Source organism: Mastacembelus armatus, chromosome 1 (genome assembly GCF_900324485.2).
Source record: "Mastacembelus armatus chromosome 1, fMasArm1.2, whole genome shotgun sequence".
Lineage (NCBI taxonomy): Eukaryota > Metazoa > Chordata > Actinopteri > Synbranchiformes > Mastacembelidae > Mastacembelus > Mastacembelus armatus.
This window is the reverse complement of record NC_046633.1, coordinates 13,675,035-13,693,290: the sequence shown is the minus strand read 5'-3', so window position 1 is coordinate 13,693,290 and position 18,256 is coordinate 13,675,035. Positions and strand designations below refer to the sequence as shown.

Below are 18,256 nucleotides of genomic sequence, written 5' to 3'. Positions count from 1 at the left end.
GCAGCTGTTCAGGTGGCTGGATCTGCCACTGTCACTGCCACTGCCCTCAGCTGGGGCAAGTAAGAGGAAGAGATGTCAGTTCTGCCCACCAAAGAAGGACTGTAAAACACATACTGTGTGCTGCAAATGTGGGAAATATATCTGCAAAGTCCATGCACACAGTTGCTTACTGCCCTACATGTGCTCATTGATTACCTTGTCCCTGCGAGGTATTGAGATTGTGTGTGTTTGATAGGGGACGTATTTAGGGAGTGGCCTGTGTTATTCACTTGTTCTCTTGTAGTGGTCGTGGTTGCCCTCTCAGATTGCCTTGTTTGTTTATGTTTGACTATTATTGTAAGTGCCTTCAGTAAATTGCATTCAAAACTGTTTCTGCACATTTGTGATATGTTTTTGGGCTATACAGGTACTATTTCTTGATTTTTAAAAAAATATTATTTGCCACCTTTGCAGTACATTAAGAAATATTAATAATGTTAAAATTCTTCTTTGGTAAAGAAAACATATGTACACTGAAAGAATGCAATCTGTCTGCACTGTAAAAAGGGAAAACTCTTATGCAAAATAGATTTAGAATTTAAAATGAAATGAAATTGCTTTGTTTTAGATCTTTAGTGAGGGTGGGTCAATTTTGACCCAGAGGACACGGGGTGTATACACAATGTGAAGATAACAGTAGGGTTAATTTAAAAAATCTGAGAGAGCTGACATATTCAACCATTGTTTTTATTTAATTTAGTTGGAAGAATATCATTCACTGGTAATATCTGATTTTTCCAAATTTCTCCTTGTTTTTATTTTTTCTAGAGAGAGGTGTTGTGGTCCTACATTTTATAAGCAATAATTCATAATGATAGATACATTTGCAGATAGACTTTGGTTAAGGCTTTCTTTCAATCCATATGCAGCCATGTTTCTTCCAGGCAGGCACCTACTGAAATTACATCAGAATAGAGTCAGGAATTGGCCTGATGTTCCAAGCAAAGCTGTGCTGTGTTCAGGGCTAGTCAAGGTAATTTACTGGATAGCACTGCTGGCTGCAGGGGCCTGATTAGTCACTTTCAGGTGAGAGATTTCTGATGCCCATACATTTGAAGCAATTGTGGACAGCCAGGCTTGTCATTTAAGAAATCATTCTTTGACTGTTGCCTTTTTTTGAAGTTTTGAATGTTTCATTAATTCATATCATGAGATTGGAGTTATTTGATCCTCAGAGCAGAGCTGGGAGCACTTCAAACTACAAGATTAAAAATAACAGAAATACATACAACCAGCAAACTACAGTGGCTCTGAGCAACCCTCTGAGGTGTCAAAACACAGTGACATTTCAGAAACCTCAACAAGATGACATAAAACATAATAACATTTGAGAAATCACATAATTTCACAAAACACTATGTTGTGTAAAACACAAAATTCCCTAAAACAAAACATTTTACAAAGCACAACACAGCAAGATTGTACAAAATGAGGTAATATTAAACTAACTCACTAGCATCAACATCCATGGACAGCACATCAGTAAGGTTTTACTTCCATATAGCGCCACCTGTTCTTGCTCAGTGACTTGGGTTCTACCCAATTATGACTAAACACTGTTGTCCCTGCCTATTCTAGAATGTTGTGTTTTTTTTTCTATTTGTTTTGATGTTTTATGAAATAAGTGTTTTGTGAAGTTGTTATATAGTTGTAGTTATTTTGCACTACAGGGCCTATTTACAGTCTGACCAGGTTATGGTGTTAAGCTGATTGAGCAGATTGAGGCTTCTCTAGAAATTCATGTAGTGTAATAAGCTTACCTCCATAATGAACTCTCAGTGACACTGTTGAGGTTGAAGTCAAATAGTTTGGTCAGCATCAGAATCACCTGCAAGACAAGACGTGTATTGCAATGAATTCACAGGCATACTGATTGAATGTCTAGTGAGCAGGCTAAACCATATCAATGTAAAACTGTCAGGAAGGAGAAAAATTCCTGTATTCTTGATACTAGTGTTTATAATGTCTACATTACCCACAATCCAACTTAATCTCCAACAGTGCAGTCTTTGATTGGAGTATATTAAGAAAATGTAGCCTCAAGCTGCTAGGCTAGACTAAAGGTGTTTGATAAACTCGCTTCTTTCTATGTCCACTCCCTCACAATTTTTTAATTATCATCATTTTGTGTTTACCCACAATACTCATTCAAGTCATATCACTTCAGACTTCATGCCACTCCCACTGAAGTCCCAAAAGCTTGATAAAACTGTACAGGCTTTGATTATTGGAGTTCCCCTTTAATATCCATCTATCCATTCATCTATCCATCCAATCTCTATACCACTGGTCTCCAACCCTGGTCCTCAAGAGCTACTGTCCTCTTTGTCTTCCCTGCCCTTCCCGCTCCTGATTACCTGGATCAGGTGTATTCAACCAATCAGAAACTGGAAGGGAAGGGATAGTTGGAAAACCTGTAGGACAGTAGCTCTCGAGGATCAGGTTTAGTCAATCTCAGGATCACAGTGGGCTGGAGCTATTCCCAGCTGACACTGGGTGAGAGGCGGAGTACATCCTGGGCAGATCACCCCTTAATATTTACACATTAATTCTGTAAAATGCGTAGCTGTGTTTGGAAATCTAATCTGATGTTATGCTCTCATTGTGTTGTTGGTAATCAAATTAATATTATAAATAATTAGAGACTTTCTACTCTTTGGCTGCCTGTCAGTCTTTGAAAAATTTAAGACTATTATTTCTAAATGTTTTCAGAAGACCAGCAAATTGATCTCATACACATGCAGGTAATTAACTAAAATTGGTGTTCAAAAAAATCTTTAAGCTGCAGAGAATGTAAGAAAGAGGAAAGAGTAGATTACATTGTTTTGCTATCTATGATAACTGTTTAACTGTTGGGCAGCATGTTAGGCTGAGTGGTTAGCACCGTTGCCTCACAGCAAGAAAGAGCTGGCATATTCTCCCTGTGCATATGTGGTACTCCAGTACTCCGGTTTCCTCCCACAGTCCAAAAACATGTATGTCAGGTTGATTGGTGACTCTAAATTACCCCTGCCTTTCACCCAAACAGAGCTGGGATAGGCTCCAGCAGATCCCTGTGACCCTAAATAGGAATAAGCATGTATAGGTAATAGATGGATAGATGTTTAACTTGACTTCTTAGCATATGGGTTGTGGTAGCAGAGTGGCATGAAAATTTAATAATCTCTATTATTTTACTGCATCCTTAAAACTTTGCTTTTTTTTATCAAAATAAATACTTTGATTATCATTTTGTGACATTGATCACTGTAGGATGGAGTGGTTTTAAACAGAGATGTAAATGTATTTCTGCCAGAATGAAACCATATAACCACATACTTAAGCCATATGTGAGTGTTTAAAGACTGCATAATACAGTGAATTGCATTTTTCATTTAATTCTCCTTAATTGTTCTAAACTCGTTACTTAATCATGTCAGCTTGATTCTAAATACTTCACTGTAAATATTCCTTATTCTGTTAAAACCCTCAAGGTGCACAGGATGAAGGAAAGTAGGTCAGCAAAAGTCTTCAAGGAGAAACAGAGGAAGAAACATCAGATTTTGCTTCAAGCATAAAAGAAGTAAAGCAGAAACTCACAATCTATTTAGTTTGTGAGTGGAACTACATTTGAAATGGATGAAATTCTGAAGAAACAGAAGATGAAGAGAAGATGTTCACAGACAATACTGCAGTTTCAGTTTAATATAGTTCAATATAGCTACAGTTATGTAGTGTTCCTAATTCTCTTATGTTTCATTTTGTTAGCCTGTGTGAGAATCATATATTTTGTAGTGACTTGCCCTGCATGTGCTTGTCTGATTTTTTTTCTGTGCAGCTTGCAGAAGGATGCTTAAATGTGGATGAAGAGGAGATTCTTCTAGTACATCCTTAACCTTCATCACTTTGCTGTTGGAAAAACAAGCTGTATATACAAGGCAAATGATGCACAAGGAAATGTCCCAGTGTGTAGGGTAAAATAAACAGTGTCAGTCAAATGGTCTGGCTGTGTCTGATACCTCTGCTTCCTGTTACTGAGGCAACAGCCAATCCACTGTTTGACTTGTGTGACTTTGTAAAACAGTTCCACCAGCATGGGGTTCCTCTGAGTAAAAAAGAACAGATGCACCTTGGGTAGACGAATTATATTGTGGGGTTAGAGCTCCTGTGATCAGGCTTATTAAGTATGTACTAACATCTGTAGCCCCCAAAACAATCAAAATGTGCGGTACACTCAGGTGACCTATTAGTAGCTGGGTTTTGGACTGTTGTCGAGGATGTGCTGTAGAAAATAGCCACTAGGACAACAACTGGTAAAAACGCATTGATTAGCAGGAATGTGAAGAGGAAATAGCTGGGTGTTTTCAGCGTTGGGTGATCGAGCCTGGGGGATGAATAACCTTACATGTCCAGACTAGACCTTTGCATGCTAATGACTGACCAAGTCCATTTAGCTGTCCAGCTGGGGGCTGAATTCACACTCACACCACGCAGCTTCTCCTGTTCTCTGTATTCCCATCTCTTTTTTAAGCCTCTGTCCTGTCACATCTCAACACCATTTTCTGCTGGGAGTCTGCACGTGTGTATGTGAGTATTTGTGAGAGGGGTGAAGGTGAGAGTAATGGTATAATTATGTTTTTACCATCTCTCACTCACTCTCCTGTGTGCTTGCGTACCTGTGTGGGTCAGTGTAAATGTCTGGATGTCCATGTAGGTGAAGGTGAGGGAGCAGTGAGTTTCCCCTTATGGTTTGTGTGTATGTACATACACACACTGTAACTGTTAGCACTCTGGCTACAGACTCTGGATAAAGTCCTCTAAAAGGCTGAAGTACAAGTTGGGTGACTTGGCTTCATTAGTTGAAGGGCAGTGTGCGTATGGACCCTTCTGTCTGCCACATATGGAGACTATGTGGGCAGTCATCAGCGAGTGGTCCTGTCAGATGGGCTCCCACTGGAAAGTGCATATGCTCCATCTCTGACCATGCCAATTAGGCCTGGGGGCTTCTCCTACTGTAACTACTACAATGAGGCAAGGTTCCCCTCCACCAGGGCTGGCAGAGACTCTGGACATACACACACTCACTTCTGACAGTTTGAAGATGTGCAAGGGAGCATGGAGGCATCAGAATGAGACAGGGAGTAGCTGGTGGTTGTGTGTGACATTTGAGAATAGAGATAAAATGATTAATAAAGGCTTTACAACATTACAGTTTTAGGTTGTAGATGCAGCTAGACTGCTTTAACTAAAAGACAAAGGGGATCCCACATTACCAGTAAATGGACCAAACGATAAGCAGACACTTTCAGACAGGGATTGATATCCACTGATGAAACAGTGCATGCCATATTGTCAAAACACATTGGAACTTGGAACATTGGTTTCAGGATTACTTGCGTCAAGATCACAAGAAAAACATATTAGTGCAACATACTGTTCTGTCTCCTGGATACACCAAGCGCTGGTTAAGGTTAATTACTGTACACTGTTTCTGTCCGTCCATCCATCCATTATCTATACCCGCTTATTCCTAACCAGGGTTACAGGGATCTGCTGGAGTCTATCGCAGCTCTCTTTGTGTGAAAGGCAGGGGTACACTGATTCCATCAAATACATAATGGAAAAGAGATGCATGGTTTCCAAAACACAATGTGCATTTCATAATGATAACTAAAAAACACTTTTAATTACATCATTATCAAGAAAAGAAGATCCAAAAAAGATGTCCTGTATTTTATGGCTTTTTCTCTGTCTTTCTTTTTAAATTATAGTAGTAAAATCTGATTTCTTCTTTGTTGAGAACCAGTTTTGGTCAGTTGAGCAGCCTCTATAGTGGACATGATTTTGAAAGATAAGTTCCAAGTAAAAACCTGGATGTGTCTCAGGAGGCTGTTTCAGAAGGTTTAACAAAGTGTGGTGTTATTAGCCATGCAAAGAGAAGCCTTAGCTCTGGGTGAGGATCAGTAACAACTATGTCTGTGAAAAGCTTTAGGTGTTTAAAATATCTCCCCATTATTTTTTTTAATCAAAAGTATGCCTTTGCTACTAGCAAACATTGTTATCTCATATACTGTTTGGTAATTGTCCTTGGATGAAGGAGAGAAAGTATCGTTATGGATCAGAATACCCAAACATGTATATACAAACAATAATTACCATTTCTTGTGGCACAATAGGGCAGAATAAACAAATATGAAATGCAGAGTATTAGTAGACATTCGGAAGTTCCCAAAATAGGAAATGTGCATTCTGCGGGGCATTATAAACTATTTGTTTTTCTCATATTTCATTTATGTAATCACATGAGAACAGTTTTCTCTGGGGGATGGATCTTTGTGCACTGTTTCATTACTAGTTAAAAAAAGAAAATTATTCTAGAGAACACAAAATGATGCATATTCAAAGAAACAAAAAATAGATTTTCTTGCCACACATAGATTCAATGAAACTGTTTAGCAGTTCATTTGTAATTTAATAAATTTGCTCAAGTTGATAGAAACTGTGCAATGCATGCATATAATGATGTAAAGAAGTTTCACTTGCAGACATTTCCAAATACCTCAAACTGTCATGCTCATGGGGGAATCATTGAGCCAGGAGCACTCCTCTCTGTGGATTAGCCTGTCACATTTTCCTTTGGAAGATTCACAACTTGTGCCTATCGCTACTATAAAAGTGAAACATACCTGGGAAACAGAGTTTCAGCTACTTGTCACATATCTAAAAATAATATGTCTTCATTGGGATCAACATTGATCAAGGTCTGTCAAGTGCATGTCCCAAAGAGTTTATATATGCTATTGCATACTAATGTTCGGCAAGCTGGGCGGCATATTAGTCAGTAAATAACCAGTCTTCTGTGGTCTCATTTAACCGCATTTCTGTAGAACATGTCTAGTCTATATATTTTAAACATGCACACACAATATGGAGTGTATTAATGTTACGCCACCAAATCATTAAAATCTCTTTTTTTTCCCATGCAATAGGAGAATACACATTTTCTAATTTTGATTCCACTGGAGCAGATTATTTATGTACATGTGATGTTTGCAGAGATGCCAACAGCATATTTTTCAGTTTGCAATTTCATGTGTTACTTGTTTAAGCCATGCAGACCTATCACTTTTGTTTTGTTGGTTTTTTGATGAGGCTGCAGTCTTAGAATTCACAGCAGGTATTTCCTTGATGTTTAGCCAGCTGCTCCTAATTGGTTGCTAATCCAACATGTAGATTTTTTCTACAGTATCTTGGCTGGATTCTGTGTATGAGACGACTGCAATCGGGTAGCCAAGTGTAGAGCTTGTAATATATTTCAAGACATAAAAGGCTTATACTTACTGGTGATAAGCATTAAAAGTATGCAGAAGAAGTCTATATAATGATTGTATGACAGAGCCGTAAGCCCTCCTCATGGTTTCAGCTCTCTCACATACATTCTGTTTTCACATGCATATATTTACACTGAGAGTGGAGCTGTGCATCATTTATATTAACAATATAAAATCTTCTGTAACCATGTTACTGTGCATTTATTCATTTAAATGCACAGCTTAAATGTCAGCTGCTGTTGACCTTTAATGACCACAGATTCACAGTTTCTGCAGTGAAACAAAATGGCTTTGTTCAGGATAACTATAGGAATATTTCTCTATCTAATCTATATTACAGTAAAGCTACAATTTCATTTTTAGCAAAAGTTAAAATATAGTTTTCTGGAGAATCACAGATTATAGGGAGTCTTTAGATTTTCTGCTTAAATGCAACTGTATCAGGAGCTTTACTGTAAGCATGAACATTTATATCAAACGATAACAGGACAAATAATGAAAGGTGACTTGAGATGATTTTATTGTGATTTGGCACTATACAAATAAATTCCACTGAATTGAAATTGAACTGAAAACTATTTATGGTATGCAGCCTGTAAATTACTATCGATAATGTGGTTTCCACTATACAACAAAAGTCTATTTTTATGTATGGACAGGAAATTCAGTGTTTCAATGCAAAAAAGAAAAAAACATTTAATTATTTGGGCAATATAATGCTATATCATACTGAAGAAATAGTCCCTATGAAAAGTGATGATGGTGTGGGATGTGACAACTCAGCGTATATGTTTACATTGTATGTAGGTGTTAATATTCAGATTTTATCTGGATTTCTTTTAATCTTAAAATATGTTGAGTTGAGAAATTGAGACACTAAACTCACAGAGAGGTTTGTGTATTGGTAATCTCTTTGTGAGATGTCCAGAATTATGCATGGCTTGTATGAACCTTCATATGTAGTACGTGATTACTTTCCTATGTATTGGCACGAGTCTAGTTTGTGAAAAACCTTCAAAGTCCTATACTTGTGATGTGCCTGATAAAAATGTATATTTGTGTAATAAATCATTGTTTAGCACTTTGTCTTAAGAGAGAGATAACACTTGACACACTTATTGAAAATAAATTCATGGACACTCGTCCTGCTGATAAAAGACAAAGAACATCTCTCCAAGTGCGTAATGTGCTCTCTGCACTGAATGAGAAACTGAACAACAACCTTGACTGAACTTTAAAACGTCATTATTCACCTAGTGAAAAAATCATATTTGAAATTTTTGAGAAAAGAGGGTGAATAAATACATTTTAATCACATTTATCAATTTTGCTGATATCTGGGAATGTTTTAAACATGGTAGTTGATAACTATAGCTTTATGTGCCATTTGCTTGTGAGAATTGCTGAAGGCCCTGCTTCACCCCTGAAATAGATGCATTAGTCTTCAGGCTGTCTTATAAAACAGAATCAAGAGTTTTAACACAATGAAAGGAGAATACCAGCTGTAGAGACACAGTAGGAAACCAGAAAATAAATTCAGAAAATCAGAGAGGTCTGTCATGTAATTTTAGCTAACTTTAAAATCTGTTATCATATGTATGAAGATTGACTATGATGAATTAAAACAAAGAAATTTGGCAGGCAGTAAAGATTAATTATTCAAATTGACAATGTCAGGAGCACCACTGGTTGGCTAATTGTTTAATAGGCATATAAAGGAATTTACAATAACATCATCCCCAGCTAAGATGCTGCACCAACAAAGGGGAATAAAAGAATTTGTCAACTTTCTCCAAGATATTTAAGCCTCATTGATTTTGTTTAATTTCACCCAGTTCGGATGCTTTAGGGCTGGATAGCTTTTGCCCAAGGCGATGCAAGATTAAAAGAAGCACCCTTAGGACCTGCCTGAAGAGCAAACCAATGGTGGTGACTAACAAGCTCTTATGTTTCCTCCCATCTCTCCCTTTGTTCCCATTATTCTGAATTAAAGGTTCCCTATTCACATCATTTGCATTTGATTAAAGGTGATTAGACCAAGCTGTGGTGGAAAAAAGGACTTCTTCAAAGCAGCTCTCCTTACTTCCACTACAGTTTAATTAACATACAATGCAGAACCGATATTTCTTGTTCTGTAGCATCAAAACACTGTGTAAGCCACTTGAAATATAGAGTACATTTAATTAATACAATTAATTTAATAATTAATTAATAAGAAAAAAAAGAAAATTAGATAGATGATAAAACAAAAGACGGACAGGCTTTTCATGGAGGGAAACTGCCATGTCGGTTAAGACAAAGTCATAGTACAGGAATGTAAATTGAAATCATGGTAGTAACGACCTTGTGTCAATGCTGCAGTAATGAGACAAAGCAAGCGCTGCCCTATGGGAGCCTGGAAACAGCCCTTTTTCACATATACATAGACAGCTGTATCACTGCCCACACAGTTGTTAGGAGCATCGAACCCGACAACATATGCTGTCCACAAACTAATACAGATCACCTAATGTACAGTATGTGCTACAGCTGTTTCAGGAGATTCACCATTTAAGCAGGAAGGTCACAACTAAACTGTCAGACTTTACTTGGGACTATACTGCTGGCATTTGCTCCGTCTCTCCATGATAGTAGTCCTGACCCAGAATTCAACCCAGCCCACACAGGAAGTCATTCAAGGCCAGGCTGTTGAGCCAGCCATAGCCTTGGCTGCAGTGTGCATGTACAAGCTGAGGCAGAAGCCATGTTGGCTCCCCTGTTACAAGACTAAATCCAAAGACAAATGAGTGAGATAGGCAGGACTGGAAGTGAAAGAAATTATATGATTTATGATAAATCCTATTTTGGTGCCATTTATAGCCAATTGTTCCCAACAATAACAAATCGATGTGCAGAATTTGCATTCTGTTCAGTGCCCTTCTACATTGAATCTTGTAATTTACTATAAATCTCTCAGGCTCAAGTTTACTTCCATGTGCTAGAGTCAGGCATGATGTGGAAGACAAAAGCCAATACATGTATTATTTTGTGTAATGTGGAAGGCAGCTGTCAGCCATATGTATGGACAATTTTATTGACTGGTTGACATAAAATAGATATAATGTGACATGATAAACACAGATGTGTGTTCATGACAAAGATGTTAGTTTTTAAATATATTTACTTTTTACTTTTTTCTTTTTAAGATTAGTCACCCTGTACAAGTTTTAGACCAGATTTTATAAAACAAAAATGTAGGCTTGTGCAATATGAAATGACTATTATGTTGCCTGGTTAACATGCACAGCAAATATTTATATCTTTGAGATGTGAGGTTTCTGGGCTGATGGGATAATTTTAGCCTTAGTACTGTGTAGAAACATAAACAAATTATATTTTATAGAAAAATAATAATAAAATAAGATAACTAAAAGAAATGAAATGTGTTGTATGGATGGATGGCTGATGGTTGAGGAACGAGGGCAATTGATTGTTGACCTGCTTCTACCAGCTGCTTTAAAGTTTCTAATGATATTGCTAACATCATCCAATTACTTACTATGGTATCATTTGAGGAGCACCGATGAGTGGATGCCATTGGAAATTTCATACTGGACCTTTTCCAATTTAATGCATAAATTAATATGGGGCTGACTGGGAGGGGAATGTGCAGTCTATTGTAGAGCTAGGGAGAAGGAGCAAACACTAAATACAGCTGCACCATAGAAAGCAATAAACTACAGATTTATTGGTAAACCATAACTTTCCACTCGATTATCTTCAAGTATATTTATTGCTTACTGTGACTTCCTACAGTCACAAAACAAAGGCTCAGCTTACCTCTGCTCACTAGGAGAGAGTGCAGTGAAGCAGCAGGATTCCTGAGGTCAGCTAAAACCAGCAGAGGGTATGAGTGCTCAGGGAAGTGAGAAGCAGATCATGAAGAGTGGAATTATCAGCTGACATTGTATAAGTAGCTTTAAGTTTTTATCAATAATGACTTATTGAGCTTTGTCATGTGGCCTGAGATCCCTAATAAAAGTTAGAAAGCTGACCTTGCAACAGTCATTTAAGTTTTACTAATGAAGTGGAGAACTGAATGGACAATGAGTTTAGTGAACCTGGATATTTTCCAAAATAATCAAATGTGTCTGTTATAGAATTGTCAGTAAAATGACTGGAAGCTTTGAATAAATCAATATGCCTTTGTTGGAATTATGTATTGGATTCGTAGGAGCAGCACTGTCAGTATCAATACAGACTTGATGAAATGAAACTTATCCAGACTATGATCAAATTAGAAAGTGAATCTGCAAAAGGTCATCGCCCAATTTCTTAAATACAAAATGCTTGATTTGTGGGCTTTCACAGCCTCTAGTATAACTGGACTTTTTTGCTGAGTAAATGACATTTTTAAACCTTCTCTGTTGCTGGAATAAGAATAGATGGACTCTATTTTACATCAGGTTGTGTGGATTCTATGAAATGCCATGATTCTTGTGTAGCCAGGAAGGTACTGTGGGTAGCTAAATATGGACAACCACCTCAAGGAGCAAGGTTCTTGCTCAGTACTCACCCGTTTGGAATATTGTTATGCTATTTAATAGCATGTTTGGGCTTCCCTTCAGAGTATAGTTATGGGTCAGTAGGTCCCTACTGACTTACTGGAACCTAATGGGAGGTTCAGTGGGTTGTTTTCATCCTACAGATCTTCATTGTCGTTATTACATACATTACGTAAGTTACATCCTAAAGTTTAAGGATGACAACTAGTTGGTTATATTTCTATTTTTTTAGAACATGTTGGTTAGTTTTAGTCAATAAAATGTCTTGGTTAGGTTTAGGAAACAAAACGTTTCAGTTAGGTTTATGCATTAAAACATCTCTATTAGGTTTAGGCATTAAAACGTCTTTATGTGTTACTAATTCTAATTACCACTGACTCTCATTGCCTCCAGTAGATGTAGTAGGCTCCTAGTGACCTATATAAACAGGACTGATTTACACTAATAATGCTTATTCAATAGTATGACAACAGTCAAATCGGCTGCAGCACTATGATTCCTTACATGTTCGCATTAAATTACATGAGATATACATTGTGTACACTGACTGCATATTTACCTGTAGTTTTATTAAAATTGTCTCACGGCTGGAGGAGCATATATTGTTACTCATGAATGAGAGACTACATGACAAATGACAAATCTTGTGAAAGAGAGCCATCAAATTTCAGATTTCATTTTTTGATTTATAGTGACAATAACATATTCTACATTGGGCCTGCATATCTCTTGTGGTTACTTCACATCAAAGTATAGTGTACAGTTCCTGTTAGACTTTGAGGAGCACACTTGATCAATCCTAAATCCTGCCTCAGCCAGTCTAGCCTGGTTCCAGACCTCTGTAGTGCAAGCACCTTACTCTGATTAGAAGAGTTCTTCTCCCTGCCAACTAGAAAAAAGACAAAGTCAATCCATACTTTGTTGGCAGGGCTAGGAATGGGTCCGCCATCATCCTGTGTCAAAGCTTGAAAGAAGGTAGGATAAACAGGTCAATTAGTAGACAATAAAATACTAGGTTAGATACGAATATTAATCATTACCTCTAGACTGTGATAAAATTCTGAATGGATAAGCTTTAGTCAGTTTTCATTCTCATGGAAGCAGGAAAGATGAAAACTGAAATCATTGTGCTATGCTGAATTGGTGTGGACAGCACTTTGATGGCCCTTAATCCAGTCATTATAGTATTAACTTTGCATATCTAGGCTAAGGCAAATGTAATACAATATGTTTATATTTTACATTTTGGAGATCTGAAACAGTAACATGTTACATGTAAGGTTTGGTAAATTTATATGTGGACTGGATTAATCTGGTCTGAGAGATTAATGCTTCAGTCCTTCCCTGAACAGTGAGTTGTAGCTTGTGGGGGGTGGAGTGGTGGTGGGGGTGCGTTGTAGTTTTTCTTTACTTTTTTGTGTTTAGAATCTGCCTTTGTTACAACATCAACAATCTGCTCATCAATCGAAATGCAATCTCCATATTGTGTTGGACCTCACTCTACCCCTATCTTATGTGATATAAGGAGTTCTGCTAGTTTGAGCAGGTTTCTAGCCACTGTCTTCCAACGTTTTCTCCCATCATCCCTTCAAGCAGGGATCCAGTAGCAGGACAAGCCCATTTCTCACAGTGATGTTTGGAATTAACCAGACTATTCTGGTGAGCTGGAGGCAAAAGCTAACTGGAGCAAGCAGAGCACAACCCTGCCACATAGAGCGGTATGACTGTTCTATAGACCTCTACTACTACTCTCTATGATGGTTGCATGTGACAGGACCAAATGAGAAGCCTCAAGATATACATGTGTCATGCTTGCTCTTTCAGCAGTAGTTTGGGTATCTGGGCATTACTTTGTCCTTTAATCTAACTCTGTACTTTCTTCAGTCTGTCAGTCCTGACTCCTACAGGGGAGATGCTCTGTTCCACATTACTGTAAATGAGATTCTTACTCTCTAAAACTGCACTAGCAAATTTTATATTAAATCTGGATAAAATGACGTGTATTATTGAAGGGTTTAGGTGCTACAGTTGGGGTAGTAGTTAGCACTGTCACCTTACAAGAAGAAGCCTCTGTGGCTCTGAGCCTCTGAGCTTTTCTCCGTGGAGTTCGTATGTTCTCACTGTGTCTGCATGGGCTTTTTTCCAAGTAGTTGAGGTTCATCTTACAGTCCAAACACATGCAGGTTAGGTTTGCAGGTGATTTTAAATTGTCTGTAGGTGTAAAAGTGAGTGTGAGTGTTTGTCTGTCTCTGTGTCAGCCCAATGATAGACTGGTGATCTGTCTAGGGTGTACCCTGCCTCTCACCCAGTGTCAGCTCCAGCCATGAATTACAGATTCGTAAGAAAGCAATGAACATCACTGCCAATGAACACTGAATTTTGTCTGCCAGATAGCATTAATAGGTTATTTATTTATTTTTATTTTTGCTAATAAAATTACCATAAAAATAATAGATCATATATAACAGAACTTCAACTATAATAATAAAAATAATAACAAATACAGTGCAATATGTTTCTAACTGCAGATGATTGCTTGTAAAAAACCTTTAATATATTCGTAACAAGGTTGAAACTATGTGCTGAACTGTCACAAACAGTCTGTGAAAACAAGATAATGAACCAAATTAGTCCAATTAAGTGAATTATTTTGGCTAATTATCTGAGTTAAATGTGGTTGAAAAGGTTTCTCTAGACTGCAAATGCATAGTTCTACATCACTAAGTAACTATCTTGCAACTTTCTTCAAACATAATTTATTCATTGAAGTGATAAAGTCAGAATTAATGTTAGGGTTTTGAGCATCTGTCTGACATCCACTCTCTTTTTAACAGGATCATTTCTATCCAAAATATGTAAGGAACAATTAGCAGGCAATTAAAGGAAACATGAGTAACGTTCAATTAGAGGTTTACATTCAAGTGTTACTACATTGTATCTGTTATTCCTAAGCTGCTTTCCATGAAACATTCAATCATTCATTATCTATACCTGCTTATTCCTAATCAGGGTCACATGGATCTGCTGGGGCCTATCCCAGCTCTCTTTGGGTCAAAGGCAGGCGTACATCCTGGACAGGTCCCCAGTCCATCACAGGGCCACATAGAGACAAACAACCTCACACACTCACACTCACTCCTATGGGCAATTTAGAGTCACCAATCAACCTGACATACATGTTTTTGGACTGTGGGAGGAAACCGGAGTACCTGGAGTAAACCCACACAAGCACAGGGAGAACATGCAAACTCCACACCTGGAGTCATCTTTATGACATTTTGCTCTGACAACCTGCCCTGGCTGTCATATGGTGATAAGGACAATGTTATCTCTTGCTATCTTGACTCTGTGACTGTGATTTCAACTGCTGGGTCAAAAATGACCAAAAGACAACAGAAAAAACCCATGCAAGCACAGGGAGAACATGCAAACTCCACACAGAATGGTCTCTGCTGGGTTTCAAACCAGGGACTGTCTTGCTGTGAGGCAACAGTGCTAACCACTAATCCACTGCCCATGAAACATGATGGATAACATTAGAAAAGGATGGTAAGCTTTACCTTCACAAGAAACCTTCACTTAGCTTATTTATTACGCCCAACAAAACCTGCTGATTATGGTCTGCACTGCATAACAATTTCAACCTTGAGGTGTTCTGAATGATTCACTAGTGAAGAGACAATGATGTGATTGTCTGTCAAAAAAATTATGACATACTAAGATAGTTGAAAAAAACATCCAACAGCTTCATCCAAATTCCAAATTCAGAAAAATCGCCTTCATGTCTTTTTTTCCAGGCAGTTACAGTGGGTACGGAAAGTATTCAGACCCCTTTAAATTTTTCACTCTTTGTGTCATTGCAGCCATTTGCCAAAATCAAAAAAGTTCATTTTATTTCTCATTAATGTACACTCAGCACCCCATCTTGACAGAAAAAACCAGAAATGTAGAAATTTTTGCTAATTTATTAAAAAAGAAAAACTGAAATATCACATCGTCATAAGTATTCAGACCCTTTGCAGTGACACTCATATTTAACTCACATGCTGTCCATTTCTTCTGATCCTCCTTGAGATGGTTCTGCTCCTTCATTGGAGTCCAGCTGTGTTTAATTAAACTGATTGGACTTGATTAGTTAAGGCACACACCTGTCTATATAAGACCTTACAGCTCACAGTGCATATCAGAGCAAATGAGAATCATGAGGTCGAAGGAACTGCCCAAGGAGCTCAGAGACAGAATTGTGGCAAGGCACAGATCTGGCCAAGGTTACAAAAGAAATTCTGCAGCACTCAAGGTTCCTAAGAGCACAGTGGCCTCCATAATCCTCAAACTGAGCAATCGTGGGAGAAGAGCCTTGGTGAGAGAGGTAAAGAAGAACCCAAAGATCATTGTGGCTGAGCTCCAGAGATGCAGTAGGGAGATGGGGGAAAGTTCCACAAAGTCAACTATCACTGCAGCCCTCCACCAGTCAGGGCATTATGGCAGAGTGGCCTGACGGAAGCCTCTCCTCAGTGCAAGACACATGAAAGCCTGCATAGAGTTTGCCAAAAAACACATGAAGGACTCCCAGACTATGAGAAATGAGATTCTCTGGTCTGATGAGACCAAGATTGAACTTTTTGGCGTTAATTCTAAGCGGTATATGTAGAGAAATTCTGGCACTGCTCATCACCTGCCCAATACAATCCCTACAGTGAAACATGGTGGTGGGAGCATCATGTTGTGGGGGTGTTTTTCAGCTGCAGGGACAGGACGACTGGTTGCAATTGAAGGAAAGATGAATGTGGCCAAGTACAGAGATATCCTGGAAGAAAACCTCTTCCAGAGTGCTCAGGACCTCAGACTGGGCCGAAGCTTCACCTTTCAACAGGACAATGATCCTAAGCACACAGCTAAAATAACAAAGGAGTGGCTTCAGAACAACTCTGTGACCGTTCTTGACTGGCCCAGCCAGAGCCCTGACCTAAACCCAATTGAGCTTCTCTGGAGAGACCTGAAAATGGCTGTCCACCAATGTTCACCATCCAACCTGACAGAACTGGAGAGGATCTGCAAGGAAGAATGGCAGAGGATCCCCAAATCCAAGTGTGAAAAACATCATTCCCAAGAAGACTCATGGCTGTACTAGCTCAAAAGGGTGCTTCTACTCAATCCTGAGCACAGGGTCTGAATACTTATGACCATGTGATATTTCAGTTTTTCTTTTTTAATAAATTAGCAAAAATTTCTACATTTCTGTTTTTTTCTGTCAAGATGGGGTGCTGAGTGTACATTAATGAGAAATAAAATGAACTTTTTTGATTTTGGCAAATGGCTGCAATGACACAAAGAGTGAAAAATTTAAAGGGGTCTGAATACTTTCCGTACCCACTGTATTTCCTGCAAAAGAAGACTAGTGTAAGCTCTTCAGCAGATACTTTTATGGAAGATCTATTTATTGTAACAAAATGTCATTCCTCTTTTTATTCTTCATACTTAAACCTTAGTCTATTTCACTGCTGCCACAGCACATTTCTAAATATGTGTTAAATCCATTGGTGGTGCTTTGTGCAGCAGCAGACGCTCTCTTCCCAGTATGCTGAAGTCTGGCGGTCTGATCACAGGGTTGTTTCACTGCATAGATCTCATTACTTAAAATCCTCAGCTCTGAAACAGAAGGTCAGGGATCAGCAAATCCTCACTTCTGGCCAGGATTATGATTCCATTCTGATGCAATTTTCCCTCTCCAATTCCCTGATTATCACACTCTTGCCCGCCAATTTGATATCTCATCTGTCTAAGTTCAGACACATTCACTCTTCTTCAACTTTCACCAAGCTATGGTAGTGTTGAAGCATTCCATGGGCTGCATTTCCAATTCATAGTTTTTATAGACTTTTATAATATGGTATTTGTCCCACTGTATGCACACACACTTTATATCTGAAAGTTTGAGCCATTAAACATTCTTTTCTCTCTCTCTCTCTCTCTCTCTTTATTTATTGTTCATTTTTGTTTAATTAGAAAAACTTTCACCACCAATATCCAGGCTAGAAATATTACAAATATATATTTATATATAACAAGGAATAAAATTAATATAAATAAATAAATAAAAATCTCTGTTCCTGACTATATGTTCATAATTGGTTAAAGCTATCCAAATCCTTTCAATAATAATATCTGATAAATGCAATAAACACCATTTGCCTTGGGGTGTAATTTAATTTAATGTTTGCAGTGTTGTGTCAACAGTCATCCAGAGGCAGAAAAGATCTGTTTAATTTCTTTTGTAAAAGTGTAAATTAAATTCTTTTAAACCAAGGTTTTGGATAAGTTTTGAGAAACTTTCTAAACTAAATATCAAATTGAGGAAATATT

The 18,256-nt window shown here is 37.9% G+C and overlaps 1 protein-coding gene across 6 annotated transcripts in view; it reads right to left on the bottom strand.

Moving 5' to 3' along the window:
- Positions 1 to 18,256, bottom strand: part of sorcs1 (sortilin-related VPS10 domain containing receptor 1) — a 144,961-nt gene that overhangs the window by 84,902 nt on the left and 41,803 nt on the right. For all 6 annotated transcript variants that reach the window (XR_003295535.1, XM_026304253.1, XM_026304251.1 and 3 more), the window contains one exon: positions 1,800 to 1,867. Coding sequence is in view for 5 of the 6 variants with exons in the window: in XM_026304253.1 (XP_026160038.1) it covers positions 1,800 to 1,867 (68 nt within the window). In the remaining variant the exon portion in view is untranslated. The remainder of the gene's footprint in view (positions 1 to 1,799; positions 1,868 to 18,256) is intronic.